Source organism: Theobroma umbraticum, unplaced genomic scaffold, assembly GCF_002168275.2.
Source record: "Theobroma umbraticum cultivar Fairchild unplaced genomic scaffold, ASM216827v3 scaffold_95.0, whole genome shotgun sequence".
Taxonomy (NCBI): Eukaryota; Viridiplantae; Streptophyta; class Magnoliopsida; order Malvales; family Malvaceae; genus Theobroma; species Theobroma umbraticum.
In genome coordinates this window covers 8,771,165-8,786,245 of record NW_018397257.1, presented here as the reverse complement: position 1 = coordinate 8,786,245, position 15,081 = coordinate 8,771,165, and the positions used below count along the sequence as shown (strand labels likewise).

The window sequence follows — 15,081 nt, the reverse complement described above, 5'->3', positions numbered from 1 at the left end:
CAACTTTAGTATTTCTTAAATAAATTTAGAGGGCAAAAAAAAAAAAGAAATTTAGCATTATATAGTCACATAGTATGATAGAGAAACTATTTTATTTATGTTACAAATGTCAACTGCTACTTCTAGTTGCTTGAATTTTGGATGATTAATTCATTTTCATAGAACGTTTAGGTTTGAGGTTTAGGTCATTTATCGTGTCAATGGTTTTTTTTTTCATTACTCTATTTTTTTTCATCAATGAAAACTTACTCTATTTTTTCTTTTTTTTTTTTCCACATCAATGAAAACTACTCATGCTTTGTGTTTTAAGACTGAAAATATAATTAAACTCTATTAGTCATGAGACGATTATCTCTTTTTTAAAAAGTTAATTTAATCAGGTATGTAGTGTACATGCTTATAAGCATAGACTGCTCAATAAACTCAAAAACTTTAAAGTTAAATATTCAAATGAGGTTTTTTTTTTAAATTAAGAAAATGAGGTTTTTTTATTGAAATTAAAGAAGATAGAGAAAATGAGGCAAAAGAATTCATGAGTTAGTATTATAAATTGAAAAAAAAAGATAATTAGTTTTATATATAAAAAAACTAGTTATTGGGCATAATTAAATACATGTTATTATTAGTTAATTGAGAAAAGGATATATAGTTGAGAATTAATAACATTGTGAGAGTTGAGAAGTAATAAAAAATATAGATTTATTAGACAAAGAAATAAGATAATATGTTATTTTATTAATTACCTTAAGAATTAATAATGATATGAAAAGTAAGAGAAAATATATATTTATTAAATATGAGATGATATATAGTTATTTTATTAATTATATTAATTGTATATATTTTTAATATAATTAATTATATAATTATAAAATTAAGAAGCTTATGAAAATTTTGAATCAAAGTAAGGGCTTTATTGGCTTTACCTTAAAGTTGGCATTGCTTATAAGCTTCTTGGACCTTTTTATTTACTTGATATAACATTGAAGCACCACTTACACTTCCTTTGAAACACTTGGTGTGACTTTCTCTCTCATCTAATTTGGTACTGCCTTTATTGCCATTGATCACCTTACCTTCCCTTTGGAGGTGCTTAGCATGGATCTAATCTAGATCAAATTTATTTTGACACCACTTTGTTACAGGGCTATTCCTCTCTCTTAAAAGACAGACATACTTATTTTTTTTAAAACACGAAACACTCGATGGCATTCTTCATCACCTAATTTGATGATTTTTTTATTTTCATTGATCATCTTACTTATCTCAGATTTAGAAGTGCTTGATGTGAATCTGATTTAAGTCGAGTTTGTTTTGATATTACTTATCATAAAAAAATAAAATTAGTAGTTAATGTAAGTTTTGTAATTAAAAATATACCTTGCAACAATATTTTATACTCAGATTTTCTTGATTATAGTCTAATTAGCTCCATTACATTTTAATTTAAGATATAAATCAAAAAATAAAATAAATGTCAAAAATTGTCTATCAACAAGGGGTAAAATTGAACAAAACATATAGCCGAGGGGATAATTGGTAAAGAATACAAAAAGTTAAGGGTATAAATCTCGAGTACATTTCCACGAAGTAGGGAGACGAGAATTCAATAGCAGAGAGAAGGGCAAAGAAATTCAGCACAAAGAGCAAAAAGAGAGGGAAATAAGAAATAAGCTTTGAGGTTTCTGAAAAGAAGCAAAGCAAATGGCGCCATCAGCATCAGCTCCGACAAGAGAAGAAGAAGAGGAAGAACAACAACAACTCGAAGAAGAACTTTCTGTCCCTTCGCATCATCCTTCCGCACCGCCCGATGAGGTTGCAAATCAACGGCTCTGACTTCACTTCACTCATCTTTTTTCCCTTTCCTTTTTGTTTTGTTCTTCAATCTTAAAATATAGAAGCTAGGGTTTAAGAGTAAATTTCAATTAGATTAAATCTGTTAATTTAATTTAATTTAATGTTATTTTGAAAATATTCCTCTCATTTTGAATTTATTCAGTGAAGTACTCTTGTTTTCTTTAATGTAGTTATTTGATATTTCGACAACAGTTGATCCGAGTTACGTAATTTCATTGATAAGGAAACTTCTCCCACTTGATGCAAGAAATGGTGATAATACTGAAATTCGGGTTTCAAATTGTAATGATGAAGTTGTAAGCTCGTCAAATGATAAGTTTAAGCGCATGGAGATTGTTGATGATTTTAGTAAATCTGATTTTCAAGGAGAAGATGAAGAAGATTCTGGCCGCGGAGGGGAAAATGCTCGTGTATCAGCTGGGGAGGTGGTTTGGGAGGAGTGTGGTTGTGTTCTGTGGGATCTTGCTGCAAATCAAACTCACGCTGAGCTCATGGTACTGGGACTTGCCCCTTGGTTTATTTTGTATTTATTGCATTTTAAGTCAAACTAATAGTATTTATTTTAACTGTTAAAGGTTACTGTTGATTAGGCGAAAAGAAAAATCAAATACGAAGAAGACTGATAATATCCTTGTTTGTTTTATGGATGGTTGTTCTATATGATGCAGGTGTAAATCTCCCACTTACCTTCTTTACCTATGCAAGTAGCCCAAAAACCACAGATTATGAAGAAGTAATTTATTAAAAAGGATATGAGAATATATTGTTGTTTGTTAGGAATTCAGGTGTCTAAATTTTACTCATAGCGGTGTATGTGCTGGACTCACTCAATGATATCTATGCAGGTGCAAAACTTAATACTCGAAGTTCTTTCAGCACATCTTATGGTTACCCAATCTGTTCGTGTCACTGTAGGTTACACATTTGCCCTTGTTTTGATGCCTTATTTTGGTCATCTAGTTGGTCAGTGGATGTTTCTGAGGAACTTTGATGCATCATGCATGATGCTTTTATACATTTTTTCTTTGTATCAGGAGATTTGTCTTGGAATCATGGGAAATTTAGCCTGCCATGAAGTTCCCATGAAGCGCATAGTTTCTACAAATGGACTAATTTCTGCGATAGTAGATCAATTGTCTTTAGATGACACCCAATGTCTATGTGAAGCTTTCCGGTAACTTTTTTTAATCATATATAATTTCTATTTTCACATGTTATGCCAGAACATTATAATTTATCTCTCTCTCTTTTGTAATTCTATATATTTTTATTGTTTTTGCTATACTGTCCTGACCATTGTGTCTAAGTTCATTTTAGATCTTGAAGGCTGTGGTTATTCTTACACTGTTGTTATAGCACTTTTTGTTTTGTTTAGCTATAGATACAATCACAAGGAATTTTCTTGCCAGACATTAAATTTTACTCTTCCACCTATTGAAATTATTTTTTTCATTTTTCTTCGTACAAGCATCTTAGATGCCTATAGAAGGGGCTGTGACCCGTTAAGTGGTTGTTCTGAAATGAAAGTACCACAAGCACTATCCTGCAAGCATATCCAGAACTAAAGATCTTGAAAATTTAAAAATGTGTACAAAAGAAGAAATGGGTGGTTAAAATAAAGAGAACTCTGATGCTTGTGAAAATGTTTCTTCAAGAACTACAGTAAAGCCTTCCAGATGTTCGATAAAGCAGTATATTTATCTTTATTCCCCTTTTTTTCCACTTCGTGTCGGTGGTTTGGTTTTCTCCTTATATGTGGCATCCTTTTCTATCTGAAGTTACTGTTTCTTGTCAAATTATTAATTATGGCTGAAACCCTAACGATACCATGTAATACGTTAGGCTGTGGCTCATGTTTATCACATGCATGTTTAGTTATTTAGCCTGTACTGTTTTGGTGCTGCATGCTTTTCTTATGGATCATTTTCTGACACAGGCTGTTAAGTTTGGGTCTTCAAGGTAGTGAATGCAGAATATGGGCAGAGGCATTGCAGTCTGAACATATTTTAAGCCGCATTTTATGGGTCACTGAGAATACTTTAAATCCACAGCTTATTGAAAAGGTGATACCAACATTTCCAATGCATTTTTTATAGGCTGGTTTCAAAAAGATGATCTCAAAACTTTGAAAGATTCTTTTGTATTATAACCCTATGAGTGACTGATCTACATATTTTATAGTTTTTTTATTTAATAAAGGGTGTTTATATGAGGATGTTTATATTATAAACTTGCTAGAGAATTATTGGTCTGATGTATTATTCACAAAAAAATTACATGGAATTTTTGAATATTTCAAATACTATTACTGCTTACTTTGATTGATTAGTTATATGGCTTTATGATGAAAATATTGTGCTTGTGATAAATTGCAAGAGTTTATCATATTTACATTACTGTGAAACTTTGGAAAATTTCATTTTCCAAAATCGTGGTAAAACTTAAAGACTTTTTGGTAAATAGCAAGAATCTATAATTTGAGCTTTAGCTTTGCACTTGTTGGGCATTAGGTGCAACATGGTAAAATTAACTACCTTCAAATTCAACTCTTGAAAGTTTGAAAGAGGAGAATGTTGTTTAAAAGTTCTGAATAATCTAGTTTTAGCATCTCATAGTCATAAATTATACCCTTATGTTTTAAAATGAAGAGGGTCAAGTTTGCTAAGCATATACATTACCTGCAAGCTAATATGTCATTTCAGAATTTTGTTACTCTTTTTTATTTTTGTAAATTTGTTTTATATTTTGTGGTGGAATCTGAAGAATGTTTAATTTTCTAACAGAGTGTTGGACTATTATTAGCCATGTTAGAAAGTCAGAAGGAAGTTGAGCATATTCTTCTCTTGCCATTGATGAAGCTTGATTTAGCAACTGTATTGGTTAATCTTTTGGCTTTTGAGATGAGCAAACTGACAAATGAAAGAATACCTGAAAGGTACAAATCTTTACCTGCATCTAAAGGGTTGGAACTTGGTGTGAATTTGATAAAATTAGTTTTTGATTTTTAAAAAGCTTTTCTAACTATTCTGTTTTTTCTGCTTTATGTTCAAAAAAGATTTCCCTTGTTGTCCCACATGTTTTTGAGTTTCAGGTGTTTAAAATTACCTGTCTTATCCAATTGAAATATTTGGGGAAACTGTTTTGATGAGCATCTATTTACCAGAAAGCTGATTTTGCATTGGTTCAAATCCCACATTGACAGAAGCCTTGTCAAAGAACAATTATAACATGCTCACAATCAAATTGACATGTGTATGCTGTTTTGGCTAGTGGCTAGAAGTCGTGATTCTCAATAGAATAAAACAGAGTCAGATACAACATGGCTGAGATTTACCAAAAACTTATTCTGTGCTTCAAGTCTTCATCTTTTAGTAATGTGATTAAGCTGTAGCATACCTTGTCCTTCTCACTTGACATTCTGGTCTGCAAGTGGCTTTGTGATGCTATAGAAGTGTTCATGAATATAAGGTATCATTGGATCAAAAATTATCTGGCGGCAAACTTTCTTTACTGACAGCTGCAAGTGCTTGTGTGAATTAACATGAGATAACCAACTTTTTCGTCTTTGTCTTCTTCTTCTTCTTCTGATCATTGATTGGACAAAAGTTAACAACCTCCTGTAAAACTGTTGTTTATGTGTGTAGATATTGGAATGCATTTGCCTGATGTTTGGTTTACATTCAATTTCAGGTACTCTGTTCTTGATGTTATTCTCCGTGCGCTTGAAGCCCTCTGTGTTATAGATGGATATTCTCAGGAAATCTGCTCAAATAAAGAATTTTTCCAACTAGTCTGTGACTTGATAAAATTCCCTGATAAAGTTGAGGTAATTTGCAGCTCTCCTACAACTGGAAAAACTGATATATGATTTAAACTCTGCATTAATAAATTATTGGTCATCTTGTCTTCCTCTGTTTCTGAATGCTTGAAGACTCTTTTAATTAAATTGCTTCTTGAAATTAGAGGCTATATTCTTTCCTTTTCATTTTTCATAAAATACAGCAAAAACTACTGTGCTTTGGTATTTGGAAGTTGTAATACAAAAACCGCATCAGCCAAACTTCTTACTTATAAGACTTCTGTATTCGAGCCTTATATTTGGGGTTAGAGATTTGTCGATAATTTTATGTTTTCTAGATTTCTAAATGCTCAGAGTAAAATATATCAAATTAAACACATTCTTTTCCAAGTTTAAGGAGTATGTCTTTCTTTCTGGTAAACAATAGTGTATCATGTAATAAACATCATTTGGTGGCTTGAGTTTTACACATTAAAGATTCTTGGATGTTAATTGACTAGCTCTTAATGTTTATCTTTCAGGTGTCCAACTCCTGTGTGACTGCTGGAGTTATAATTGCAAATATTCTGTCTGATGTATCTGATCTAGCTTCAGACTTATCACAGGGTATATGGTTTATGTTTGTTATCAGCACAAGCTTCTCTTTATATTATGACATTTTGCATAAATCTGGACTGCTTAGCAAATTTGTATGAGTATTGACACCTTGGGCCTTCCCAGATTTGCCTTTCTTGCAGGGACTGTTTGACATTTTCCCATTTACTTCGGATGAATTAGAAGCACGATGTGCTCTCTGGAGCATTATTGCAAGGTTACTAGTCCGAGTCCAGGAAGATGAGATGAGTGCCTCTGGTCTGCGTCAATATGTGTTCATTCTATTGAGCAAATCTGATCTGATAGAAGATGATCTTTTTGATCACCAATTTGATGAGAACAAGGAAAATGAGAGCTTGGCCACCTGTGGTAGAAGATCAAATGCCAGAACTTTTGCTGTATCCTTTTGATTTGACTTTCAAGTAACAAATCCGTTAATTCTGTTGAAGAAACACTATAGAACTGCCAATATATTGCGCTCTTATATTTAGGTACTCTTGCAAGATTTTTGTTTCCCCTGACCTTTGCAACAGCTTAAAAGGATAATCAGCATATTAAACAAGTGGAATTCTTTAAAGGATTCTGTTGAGGAGAAGCATGTGATGGAGGAACATGCAAATGATGAAAATATTCATAGATTGTTGGATTGCTGTCACAAACACACTGTGTAAGCTCCTTATCCTATTTGTAATTATTACTTGTTGCAGTGTTTAAAATGATGGTCCCAGACCTTTGGCCTCTCAATAGTATATCTAGTTTAGTTTCTTGTTTACGTTAGATGTGCTTAGTTTTATCATAATTTTGCAAATTTTTTTATACCCTACTTATTATCAGGTTCAAGTAAAAGTTTGGCTATAATTCCACTTATCAGCATAGATGAGTTCTAAATCAGGTAGTTAGGCCTGGTGAGACACCAAAATCAGATTTGGCACTTGAATTGCTGCTTGCATTTGCATACACTGATATGGCATGTCACTGAGCATGCCTTTGATCATTTCATGTTGCAGATCCGGTGCTGAATAATCATTATTAGGGCAATGTTGCATGAACAATCTCACCTCATCCTCGTTCCTTCATAATGAATATATGCTATCTAGACTCTCTAGTTCGAATTTGAGGTTCTGAATCACAGTGGAGAAACTTCAGTTCATGAACATCGCTTCACGGGAGAATATGATATCCTTGTGTTCCTGGAGAAAGAAGGAATATGGCCATGAGAGCAAACGCGGCAGGAAACAATCATTCCCTTCTATGCTGATTCTATAGACCGAGTCCTTGCAACGTTCTGCTTCCTCCAGAAATTTGTCAGCTTGGAATCAACAACTTCATGATCCCTGAGAGTTGGAAGGCATCTTGTGGGTAATATTTCACTACCAACTGTTTATGCCATTTAAGGGAAGGATTGTGTTTTCACATTAAAAGATTCGATGATCTATACCAAACTAGTTTACTTTACTATTCAAGGGGACGCAAATTAAAAAACAAACCTAAATCAGCTGAATCCACTTGCTTCTTGCACGTTATCCTTTATCAAATTTAATATAATTCAAAGAACAATGAGAATTATAGAATTAACTTAGAAGGAGAACAATCACCTTATTTTTTCGTATCATGTTTCATTATTATGCAGTCAGCATTTGACATTATTGAACTATCTAGCAGCTTTTATTTGGAGCACAAGGGTTAATCAAATCCTCTTTATCTGCTAGTGGAAGTCTCTTAAAAGTTGTGTATTTTTATAGTAATATGCTAGTTGAGATTTCGAACTCCTAGTAATTATTGAACAATGATCATGTGAAGAGTTTAGACTTTCATTGCACACATGCATTCACACTTCACCAGCAATGGTGGAGAAGACTTCCCCACCCACTTGCTTTCACACGATGACTCCCGAGCTTCCTTTCCTCTCTTTCTAATACCTACCTTTGGTAGAGAAGGGAAGACAAGGGAGGAATTTTTTTTTTCTTTTATCTAAGCATTAGACTAGTGGCATGATATAATTTCTTTAAAGTTTATATTTAATGTATTATTGTTGTATAATTCTTACCTTATATTGAACCACAACTTGCCTTCTAAATAAAATGAAAATTTATTCTTAAAAATTAAAAATACATTAGTACATAGATTAGTATACTTTTTAAAAATAATTGCCAACTATTCCAATAAAATAAATAAAAATGTGAGGTATAAGGCGAGGTCTTCTACGTTATATATAGTAGTGTTTGAGAAGTGGAAAACGATGCAGCAGCATTCTCAACCAACGATCTAGAGGTAGAAGGAAGAAAAATAAAAGAAAAAATCATGGATTGGCCGCATAAGGGCAAACATGATCATCTTCATCCTAATGAAAATTGGAGGGATGCAGATTCTCTGACATCGGAAGAAGTTGCTGCTCATTGCTTCAGACATTTATCTCCTGATGCCCAACTGCTCGTTATTGGTTAAGTTCTTAAGCGATTCACACCAGGGAGCCAGGGTTATCACAAAAATGTTTTTGCCGGAATCTCTGTGCAAAGCTACCATCTGGCTCCGGCTCCAGGACGAAATATAAATGGAAGCAGCTTGCCCCAGGTCACTTGGACAAGTGATCCACCCTAAATGTTTTTAGTGATTGCTCTCTTTTTCAGAATTTCCCATCTAAAAGGAGAGTCAGGTCTGAGTTTGTGGGCTAAGTGTTCTCCTTGTTATTGATTCGAGGGGCGAGCATTAGTGGTTTAATAAATTGTCGTCCACATGGAAATAAAACCCAAAGTTATTGATGTAACTTTCTAATGATTCAATGCTTCTTTATTAAGATTAGCGTTATATTTTCATGCAAATCTTTTATTCACTTCCAATGTAAAAAGTTTCACCTTCGTCTCTTACCAAATTATCATCTAATCATATTTCATGATCGAACGCGTAAGTTGGTAAATTTCAGCCAGATATGAAGCAGAGAATTCAATGCATTATTTCTTGAATAAATCTAATTGGCCGCATTATTTCAAATTCGAAAGCATAGAATTCTTCCTTTGCTTCTGGAAAAATGACTGACTGCAGACACAAGGTTCAAAACCAGAGTCTTAAACATAATTTGTGAAGGGAATTGGTCATAGGCAGACTATGCTTTACAACGTAAAGAACAGCATAGGGTATAAACCACAACAACAAGAAGCAAACGTAGCCTGCCTCGAATACAGAAAAAGACTTAAAATCTAGGAATGATGGAGAAATATTCAGCTTCAATAAATGACAAGAAAATTTATCATTTCCTCAGCTACATGCCATTATATTCAAATGCAGTGTTTAGAACTAGCATTGGAAACACAGTCGAGCTCCTCAGCCAACTAAACTTGTGGTGTGTAGGAGACGTAGAACTGGATTCTTCATATGAATTCTTCAATAAGGGGCTGGTAGAACAATTTGTAAGCCTCCAAAACTTCAAGATACCACATCGCTTCTCGATCCGGGAATTGAGAAAGATCAACAATCTTATGAACCTATTAAGCAATGATCAGAATGTGTGAGAAACAGAGAAATTGCATTTCATCGTTAGATTATACACAACATCTTCTCATGCTTCCAATTAAAATGGAAGAAGAAAACGTTTTCTTTTAATCATGAAATGAATTAGAAGAAATTAAATGGGAAATTCAAGTACCTTAATAACAGGGAGGTCACCCGCACGGACAAAATACCCTCCCACCACCATCACATACATACCTGAAAAACGAATGCAGCCGTTTCAATAAAATGCACTTATCATAAAGCAGTGGTGGTTGGGGGCGGGGGGCGCGGAACAAAACAAAACCTTTCTTCCATTGACGTTGACGGAAATCGCCGGAGAGGCTCAGCTCAACAATACCGGTGCCGTCATCGAGAAGCAGGCGGTCGTCATCGTCGTTTGAGACCAAAATGCCCTGTCAAAATTTTTTTTAAAAAAAAAAAAAAGAAAGAAAAGGTAAAATAGGGGATTTGATAAAAGGAAAGGAAAAACGGTAGGAGAGAGTGGAAAAGACAGAAGACCTGAAGCCAGGCACGTTGGAAGAGAATGCCGCCCAGAGTCAAGGCGTTTTGAGAAGGAGTTTCTCTGGCATCTTTCAGTTGCCCGCATAGCAGTTTCAGTGCTGCTAAACTATAGTCCATCTCTTCCTTGTAGGAATCAGGAAAGTGATGTATGACTTATTAGACTTGAAGAGGCCACGGGCAATATTTGAAATTCTTGCGGGTTTAATTTTATTTTATTTATATATTAATTTATTGATTGGTTTGTTTATTAAGTAATTTTTTTATATGATTTAATACATGATTATGATTATAATTGGTATTTATACATGTAATTTCATAAAGAAAAGAGAAATTGATGATTATGAAATGATTGCCTCAAAATTAAATTAAATTAAATTAAAAGATGATTAATTTTGTTAAAGTATCTTAGTTAAATAAATTATGAGCTGATTTAGTTGATGAATTCTTTTTTTTTTAGGATAACTTTTGCTTGTATCTCTATAATTTTAATTTTTTCTCACATGATATTTTGTATTTCTTTTTTCAATTAATATCTTATGGATATTTTCTTTGTCAATTAGTACCATGTGGATAATTTCTTGTTTTCATTACCAGTTAAGTTGTTAATTTTGTTTCATAAATTATAAAATATGAACTCAATTTTGAATTGATGGCCTTAACAAACAGAACCCCAAAGGAGAGAAAAATAGTTGAGAAGAAGAAAATCTAAGATTTGGGTTTCTCATTGGCCAAAAGAAACAGAAAAACATTTTATTGTGGCTGAGATGGATTATTTCAGACTACTAACAAATTATGAACACATGGAAAATTACAAGCTTTTGGAACCATTTCCCATTAACAGTTCAAGTGATAGATTGCAATGTAATGTAAATTATAAGTACATAACAACAAAGAGTTGAACCAAACTCTCCATGACACAACTCGAGTAGAGTTTTCCAGCGAGTATTAACCAAAACCCCTTCTTTATATTAGAAAATGAGAGAGATTCCACTGGTCAAGAGGTCATCAGCTAAAATCTTGTTTGCAGCCTCTGATGGATGGAAACCATCCCAGAAAACGTATTCAGATGCATTTGCACATGTTCCAATGGACTCAGGATTGCACAATATTGATGTTTCCAGCAGCCCAGTTCCGCAGCAAGCCTTTCTTGCCTCTGCAAAACCTGTTTAGACAGTGCTTAAACTATCAGTGCCCTGCCCTGCCCTGCCCTGCCTGGAGATTAAACTTTAACTAGATCAAATGGTAAAGAAATGATAACGTACCATTCTCAGCAGGCTTTGTGACAAGGTTGAAGAGAGATTGGTAGATGTCAAAGACAACCAAATTGAGCCCAGAAAGCTTTTTCTGCAACCTTTGAGATGTGGCATTGAGTTTGTTGTTGAATGAAACTGCATTGCTATTTAACTTAGCCACACACTTGTTGCTATCAGAGCCAAAAACTGTGATGGCAGCTGGCAAGCACCCCAGCGGTGGCAATGCTGTCACTCCAATTTTCCTCGCTCCAAGCCCATACAAATTCTGTCACAAAGTAAGTTCTAGTCACCAGATAAAACCATATACTGGGGCAAGGATCTCTCCATTTAAAATCCCTTAGTTAGTGTTTTGACGGCTTAATTTGGTTTTGTGTTGTGAAATTAATTGTGTTCCCAGAGTTGCCACAAGCAAAAAGGATAATTAGTTCCAAAGATCATTTATATAATGTATGCAAGTCATCTTCAAGGTTAGATTTTCTTCATGTCTGTGTGTTTTTACTGGTCCGTTTTCACATGGAGAAATACTAACTTTTTAATTGAGGAGGAAAGGGACTAAGAGAGACCTGAATGAAATCAGCATAGGATTCAATGAGAAGATCTGAGAATTGGTCAGGTGTATAGGCCTTGTATAAGAGAGGATTAATGTAATAGTTCTGAAGAAAGTCACTGCTCCCAGAACTGATTAGGTAGATTCCACCAGATATTATTGAAGAAGCATTGGATTTCCCTGCAATTGCCATCAACTTATTCTGGTACTCCTTGTAGTTCTCCAATTGCTTACTCAATGAGAGTGTATGCTGCAAAAACAAAGAACAAATATTAACAGTATTGTACAGAAGTTAAAGAGAGTTTTTGGTTTCAGTTTTGCTTACATATAACTTTGCTGTAGTCTCATAGTAACCAGAAGAGGCTGATGCAAAGTTGGCTCCAATCAACAGGTTCTTTCCTTTAGCTTGTTTGCTGAGATACGCTGGTGGATAAGAAGTGAAGCCAATGTTCTCAGCTGTGTTTTAGAAAGCAAAACAAAAGACACCCTTTTAGAGAACATATATAAGGTGAAACAGTATAAAAGCAGGGACAGTTCCAAAATGGGGTTAAAGGGGTTATGGGATCAAAGACCAGTGAAGTCCGAGGCTAATTTTCCGTTGCAGAATCTTCCAGTTGGTTTGTTATTAACAAAGTCCCTTCCATAAGGAGGGAAATTTGCTTTTATAATGGTGTAGAGGTTGTTGTTGTTGCCAGCATCAACAACAGAATCCCCAAATATGAACATTGCAGGAACAAGAGGCTGTCCATTAACCATGGAAAGCACAAAGGCAAAGAGAATGAATGGAGCCAAGAAATAACTTGAAAACTTCATATTTTTTTCCATACGCTGGAGGCTATGAAGAAGAGTGGGTAGAAAAATGGGATATAAGGAGAGCTCGGAGGTGGCTTTGAAGAACAACAACTGGATAATAAAACTACAGTTCCAAGTAGCCTATTTATTTCTTTGCTGAGGCTATGCATTTATGAATCGGGGTGAAGTTCAATATATAGATTTGTTCCTTCACCATTTTATGATTGCCTCTCTGATTTGTGATATGGTAGTAACTATTTTATACATGAGTTCAAATTTTTTAATGCAAAATAAAGAAACAGTTTTTGGGTTTAATAGATTGTAGTAAAGAATTTTCTTGATTAAACAAGTGAGTTCAGTTACCATACTGCCAAATCTCTAATATCTAAATCATTTTCATGGTACAGGCGTGTTTAACATGTCCAAATCTTGGGATAACTTGAGCTAGGATTTGCCGAGATTGGTTTTCCATAATGGTCAATTCTTGACCAGAACCATCCCCTAGCTGTCACTTCTTTCTTTAAGTTGCCAATAATGCTGCACGATAAGTGGTTCATTTGGGAGATATGAGTAAAGCCAGTCTGGATAGTTTAAGAGGAGATTAATATATTTAACAATAGATCAGGCACCTAAATGAAATTAAACAAGAGCAAAAACAGACTGGTATATGGGCACCAAATTTTCCATCAGTCTAAAACTTAATGGAAAACCAAACTTTGCCCTTCAGTTTTCTTTAGCTGCACTGCAAGTAATAATGGGTTACAGTGTTATTTGACCTTTGAAAGAGGATTTACAATGTTATATCTGGAAATTGCCCATATCAAATTAACAAAAAAAGGAAAAAAAAAAGGGCAGTGGTTCCAACTAAACCCCAATGGCGTGTCTTCCAGAGTTTCATTCGTGGGCTGTCCTAGCTTCTGCTACACCCTTTTCAAGTTTTCATCTTTTGCCTAGATCAGGAAAAAGGGGTCAACCAAATAATGGCACTGGCATTTAGGAACAGGTAGCTGAAATCTTCAGTCACTGACCTTCCTTATTTTGTATTGTGTGCCCTTATTTCCTCCACTAGCAGTTCCACAGTCACTTTCAAATCATTTTACTCCTGTGAAGTTTTCTGATACAATTTTGGAACATGGCTGGCAGACAAAGAGATTGGACATTCTTTCTTACATAGTATTATTTAATAGGACACACTTCTGAATCAGGAAGAGCGGTAGGCAATGGAGAACTGGCTTCCACTGTATGGACAATGTAATCTTTTTCTTGCTATAGGCAATAGATTATAATGGTTTCTTGTTCCTTTTATCTCAAACTCCCATCCATCTAACTTTTATTCACTTGCTACGAATCAGAAAGAAATAGAATTACAATTATAAAAGTGAATTATTGCCATCCATCTGCATGGGGATGTAGCTCAAATGGTAGAGCGCTCGCTTTGCATGCGAGAGGCACAGGGTTCGATCCCCTGCATCTCCATTCCCATTTTTGGATAATTTTTGTTCCTGGCCATTGGCCATTTGTTTTTGGAACTATCTTGGCAAAGGCCAAAGAATAAATTGGAGTTTGGCCATAACTAGACAGTCCAAGAGGCTAGGACAGAAATGAAGACATAAAGATATAGATATGAATCTCATTGATAGGTTGAGTAGAGCTCATCCATGTTCCATAGGGTTGATGACTTAGCAAGGCCAAGGGGAAAAAGATGACTGTTCTCAACACAAGCATATGAAGGTTCAATAATTAAAAAAAAAAAAATGAAAAGAAAGGCATCAATGCAGAATATTTAAATACATCTTCTTTCCATTATTACTATTTGGTTACAGAAAAAGTGGCAAAATTACAACATTTAGAAGATGCAAGAAAATTTAGTACCCTACTTTATGCACCTTTCACTCTAGCACAAGGGCCAAAATGTTATGAATGATTTCCAGCAAGGTATACTCACCGGAAAAAACAGCAAGGTATACTCACCGGAAAAACAGCTAAGTTCTCTACCTGATCAAGTACCCTTAATTCCTTCATTCTGAGGGTTTTGCTCTTCAGCTAGTCCTCTCAGGAAATTCCCATCACCACCTTATATTCCCATGTTAGTTACTTCTTTCTGTTGTTAGCGCTTCTCTTTCTTCAATCTGCCTTACGACATCTCATTTGACAATGATAAAGATCATCAAGCTCTCTGAATATAATCACAACCGAAGGTTTTGTTGAGAATAATGCTTACAAGGCCTGGT

General features: G+C 34.5%; 3 protein-coding genes and 1 non-coding gene across 7 annotated transcripts; 2 read left to right on the top strand and 2 right to left on the bottom strand.

The window, feature by feature from the left end:
* The first annotated feature begins 1,574 nt into the window (after positions 1 to 1,574).
* Positions 1,575 to 7,713, top strand: LOC110412944 (ARM repeat superfamily protein). Of its 4 annotated transcripts, none has more exons than XR_002444911.2 (12): positions 1,575 to 1,815; positions 2,028 to 2,351; positions 2,703 to 2,768; positions 2,892 to 3,031; positions 3,794 to 3,920; positions 4,641 to 4,792; positions 5,548 to 5,683; positions 6,178 to 6,262; positions 6,377 to 6,648; positions 6,784 to 6,917; positions 7,085 to 7,155; positions 7,258 to 7,713. XR_002444911.2 is itself a non-coding variant. In XM_021423604.2 (12 exons), exons 1-12 carry the CDS (start codon positions 1,705 to 1,707, stop codon positions 7,271 to 7,273), a joined length of 1,449 nt encoding a protein of 482 aa, XP_021279279.1. In that variant the 5' UTR covers positions 1,575 to 1,704; the 3' UTR covers positions 7,274 to 7,713. The 4 variants fall into 4 exon arrangements, 3 of the variants coding, with proteins under 3 accessions (XP_021279279.1, XP_021279278.1, XP_021279276.1); XM_021423604.2 differs by lacking the exon at positions 7,085 to 7,155 and having other exon boundaries at positions 2,028 to 2,109; positions 2,224 to 2,351; XM_021423603.2 differs by having other exon boundaries at positions 7,085 to 7,142.
* A 1,518-nt stretch (positions 7,714 to 9,231) lies between these two features.
* Positions 9,232 to 10,399, bottom strand: LOC110412728 (recQ-mediated instability-like protein). Its single transcript, XM_021423346.1, has 4 exons — positions 10,256 to 10,399; positions 10,041 to 10,149; positions 9,891 to 9,952; positions 9,232 to 9,729 (listed from the first exon to the last, which is right to left on the bottom strand). Exons 1-4 carry the CDS (start codon positions 10,373 to 10,375, stop codon positions 9,616 to 9,618), a joined length of 405 nt encoding a protein of 134 aa, XP_021279021.1. The 5' UTR covers positions 10,376 to 10,399; the 3' UTR covers positions 9,232 to 9,615.
* A 624-nt stretch (positions 10,400 to 11,023) lies between these two features.
* On the bottom strand, positions 11,024 to 13,064 carry LOC110412504 (GDSL-like lipase/acylhydrolase superfamily protein). Its single transcript, XM_021423044.1, has 5 exons — positions 12,631 to 13,064; positions 12,384 to 12,514; positions 12,075 to 12,308; positions 11,521 to 11,776; positions 11,024 to 11,420 (listed from the first exon to the last, which is right to left on the bottom strand). Exons 1-5 carry the CDS (start codon positions 12,881 to 12,883, stop codon positions 11,227 to 11,229), a joined length of 1,068 nt encoding a protein of 355 aa, XP_021278719.1. The 5' UTR covers positions 12,884 to 13,064; the 3' UTR covers positions 11,024 to 11,226.
* Positions 13,065 to 14,253: 1,189 nt separating this feature from the next.
* TRNAA-UGC (transfer RNA alanine (anticodon UGC)) lies at positions 14,254 to 14,326 on the top strand. Its single transcript has one exon. It is a non-coding gene; the product is annotated as a tRNA-Ala (tRNA).
* The last annotated feature ends 755 nt before the right edge of the window (positions 14,327 to 15,081 follow it).

Excerpts from the sequence above, each read along its gene's own strand:
- LOC110412944 (XM_021423601.2), top strand. The coding sequence starts at position 1,705 with ATGGCGCCATCAGCATCAGCTCCGACAAGAGAAGAAGAAGAGGAAGAA. Across the intron at positions 2,769-2,891 it reads CCCAATCTGTTCGTGTCACT|GAGATTTGTCTTGGAATCAT; the intron begins GTAGGTTACACA and ends TCTTTGTATCAG. Across the intron at positions 3,032-3,793 it reads TGTCTATGTGAAGCTTTCCG|GCTGTTAAGTTTGGGTCTTC; the intron begins GTAACTTTTTTT and ends TTTCTGACACAG.
- LOC110412728 (XM_021423346.1), bottom strand. The coding sequence starts at position 10,375 with ATGGACTATAGTTTAGCAGCACTGAAACTGCTATGCGGGCAACTGAAA. Across the intron at positions 10,150-10,255 it reads TCCAACGTGCCTGGCTTCAG|GGCATTTTGGTCTCAAACGA; the intron begins GTCTTCTGTCTT and ends AAATTTTGACAG. Across the intron at positions 9,953-10,040 it reads TCAACGTCAATGGAAGAAAG|GTATGTATGTGATGGTGGTG; the intron begins GTTTTGTTTTGT and ends TTCGTTTTTCAG.
- LOC110412504 (XM_021423044.1), bottom strand. The coding sequence starts at position 12,883 with ATGGAAAAAAATATGAAGTTTTCAAGTTATTTCTTGGCTCCATTCATT. Across the intron at positions 12,515-12,630 it reads ATTAGCCTCGGACTTCACTG|CTGAGAACATTGGCTTCACT; the intron begins GTCTTTGATCCC and ends TCTAAAACACAG. Across the intron at positions 11,777-12,074 it reads CCTATGCTGATTTCATTCAG|AATTTGTATGGGCTTGGAGC; the intron begins GTCTCTCTTAGT and ends ACTTTGTGACAG.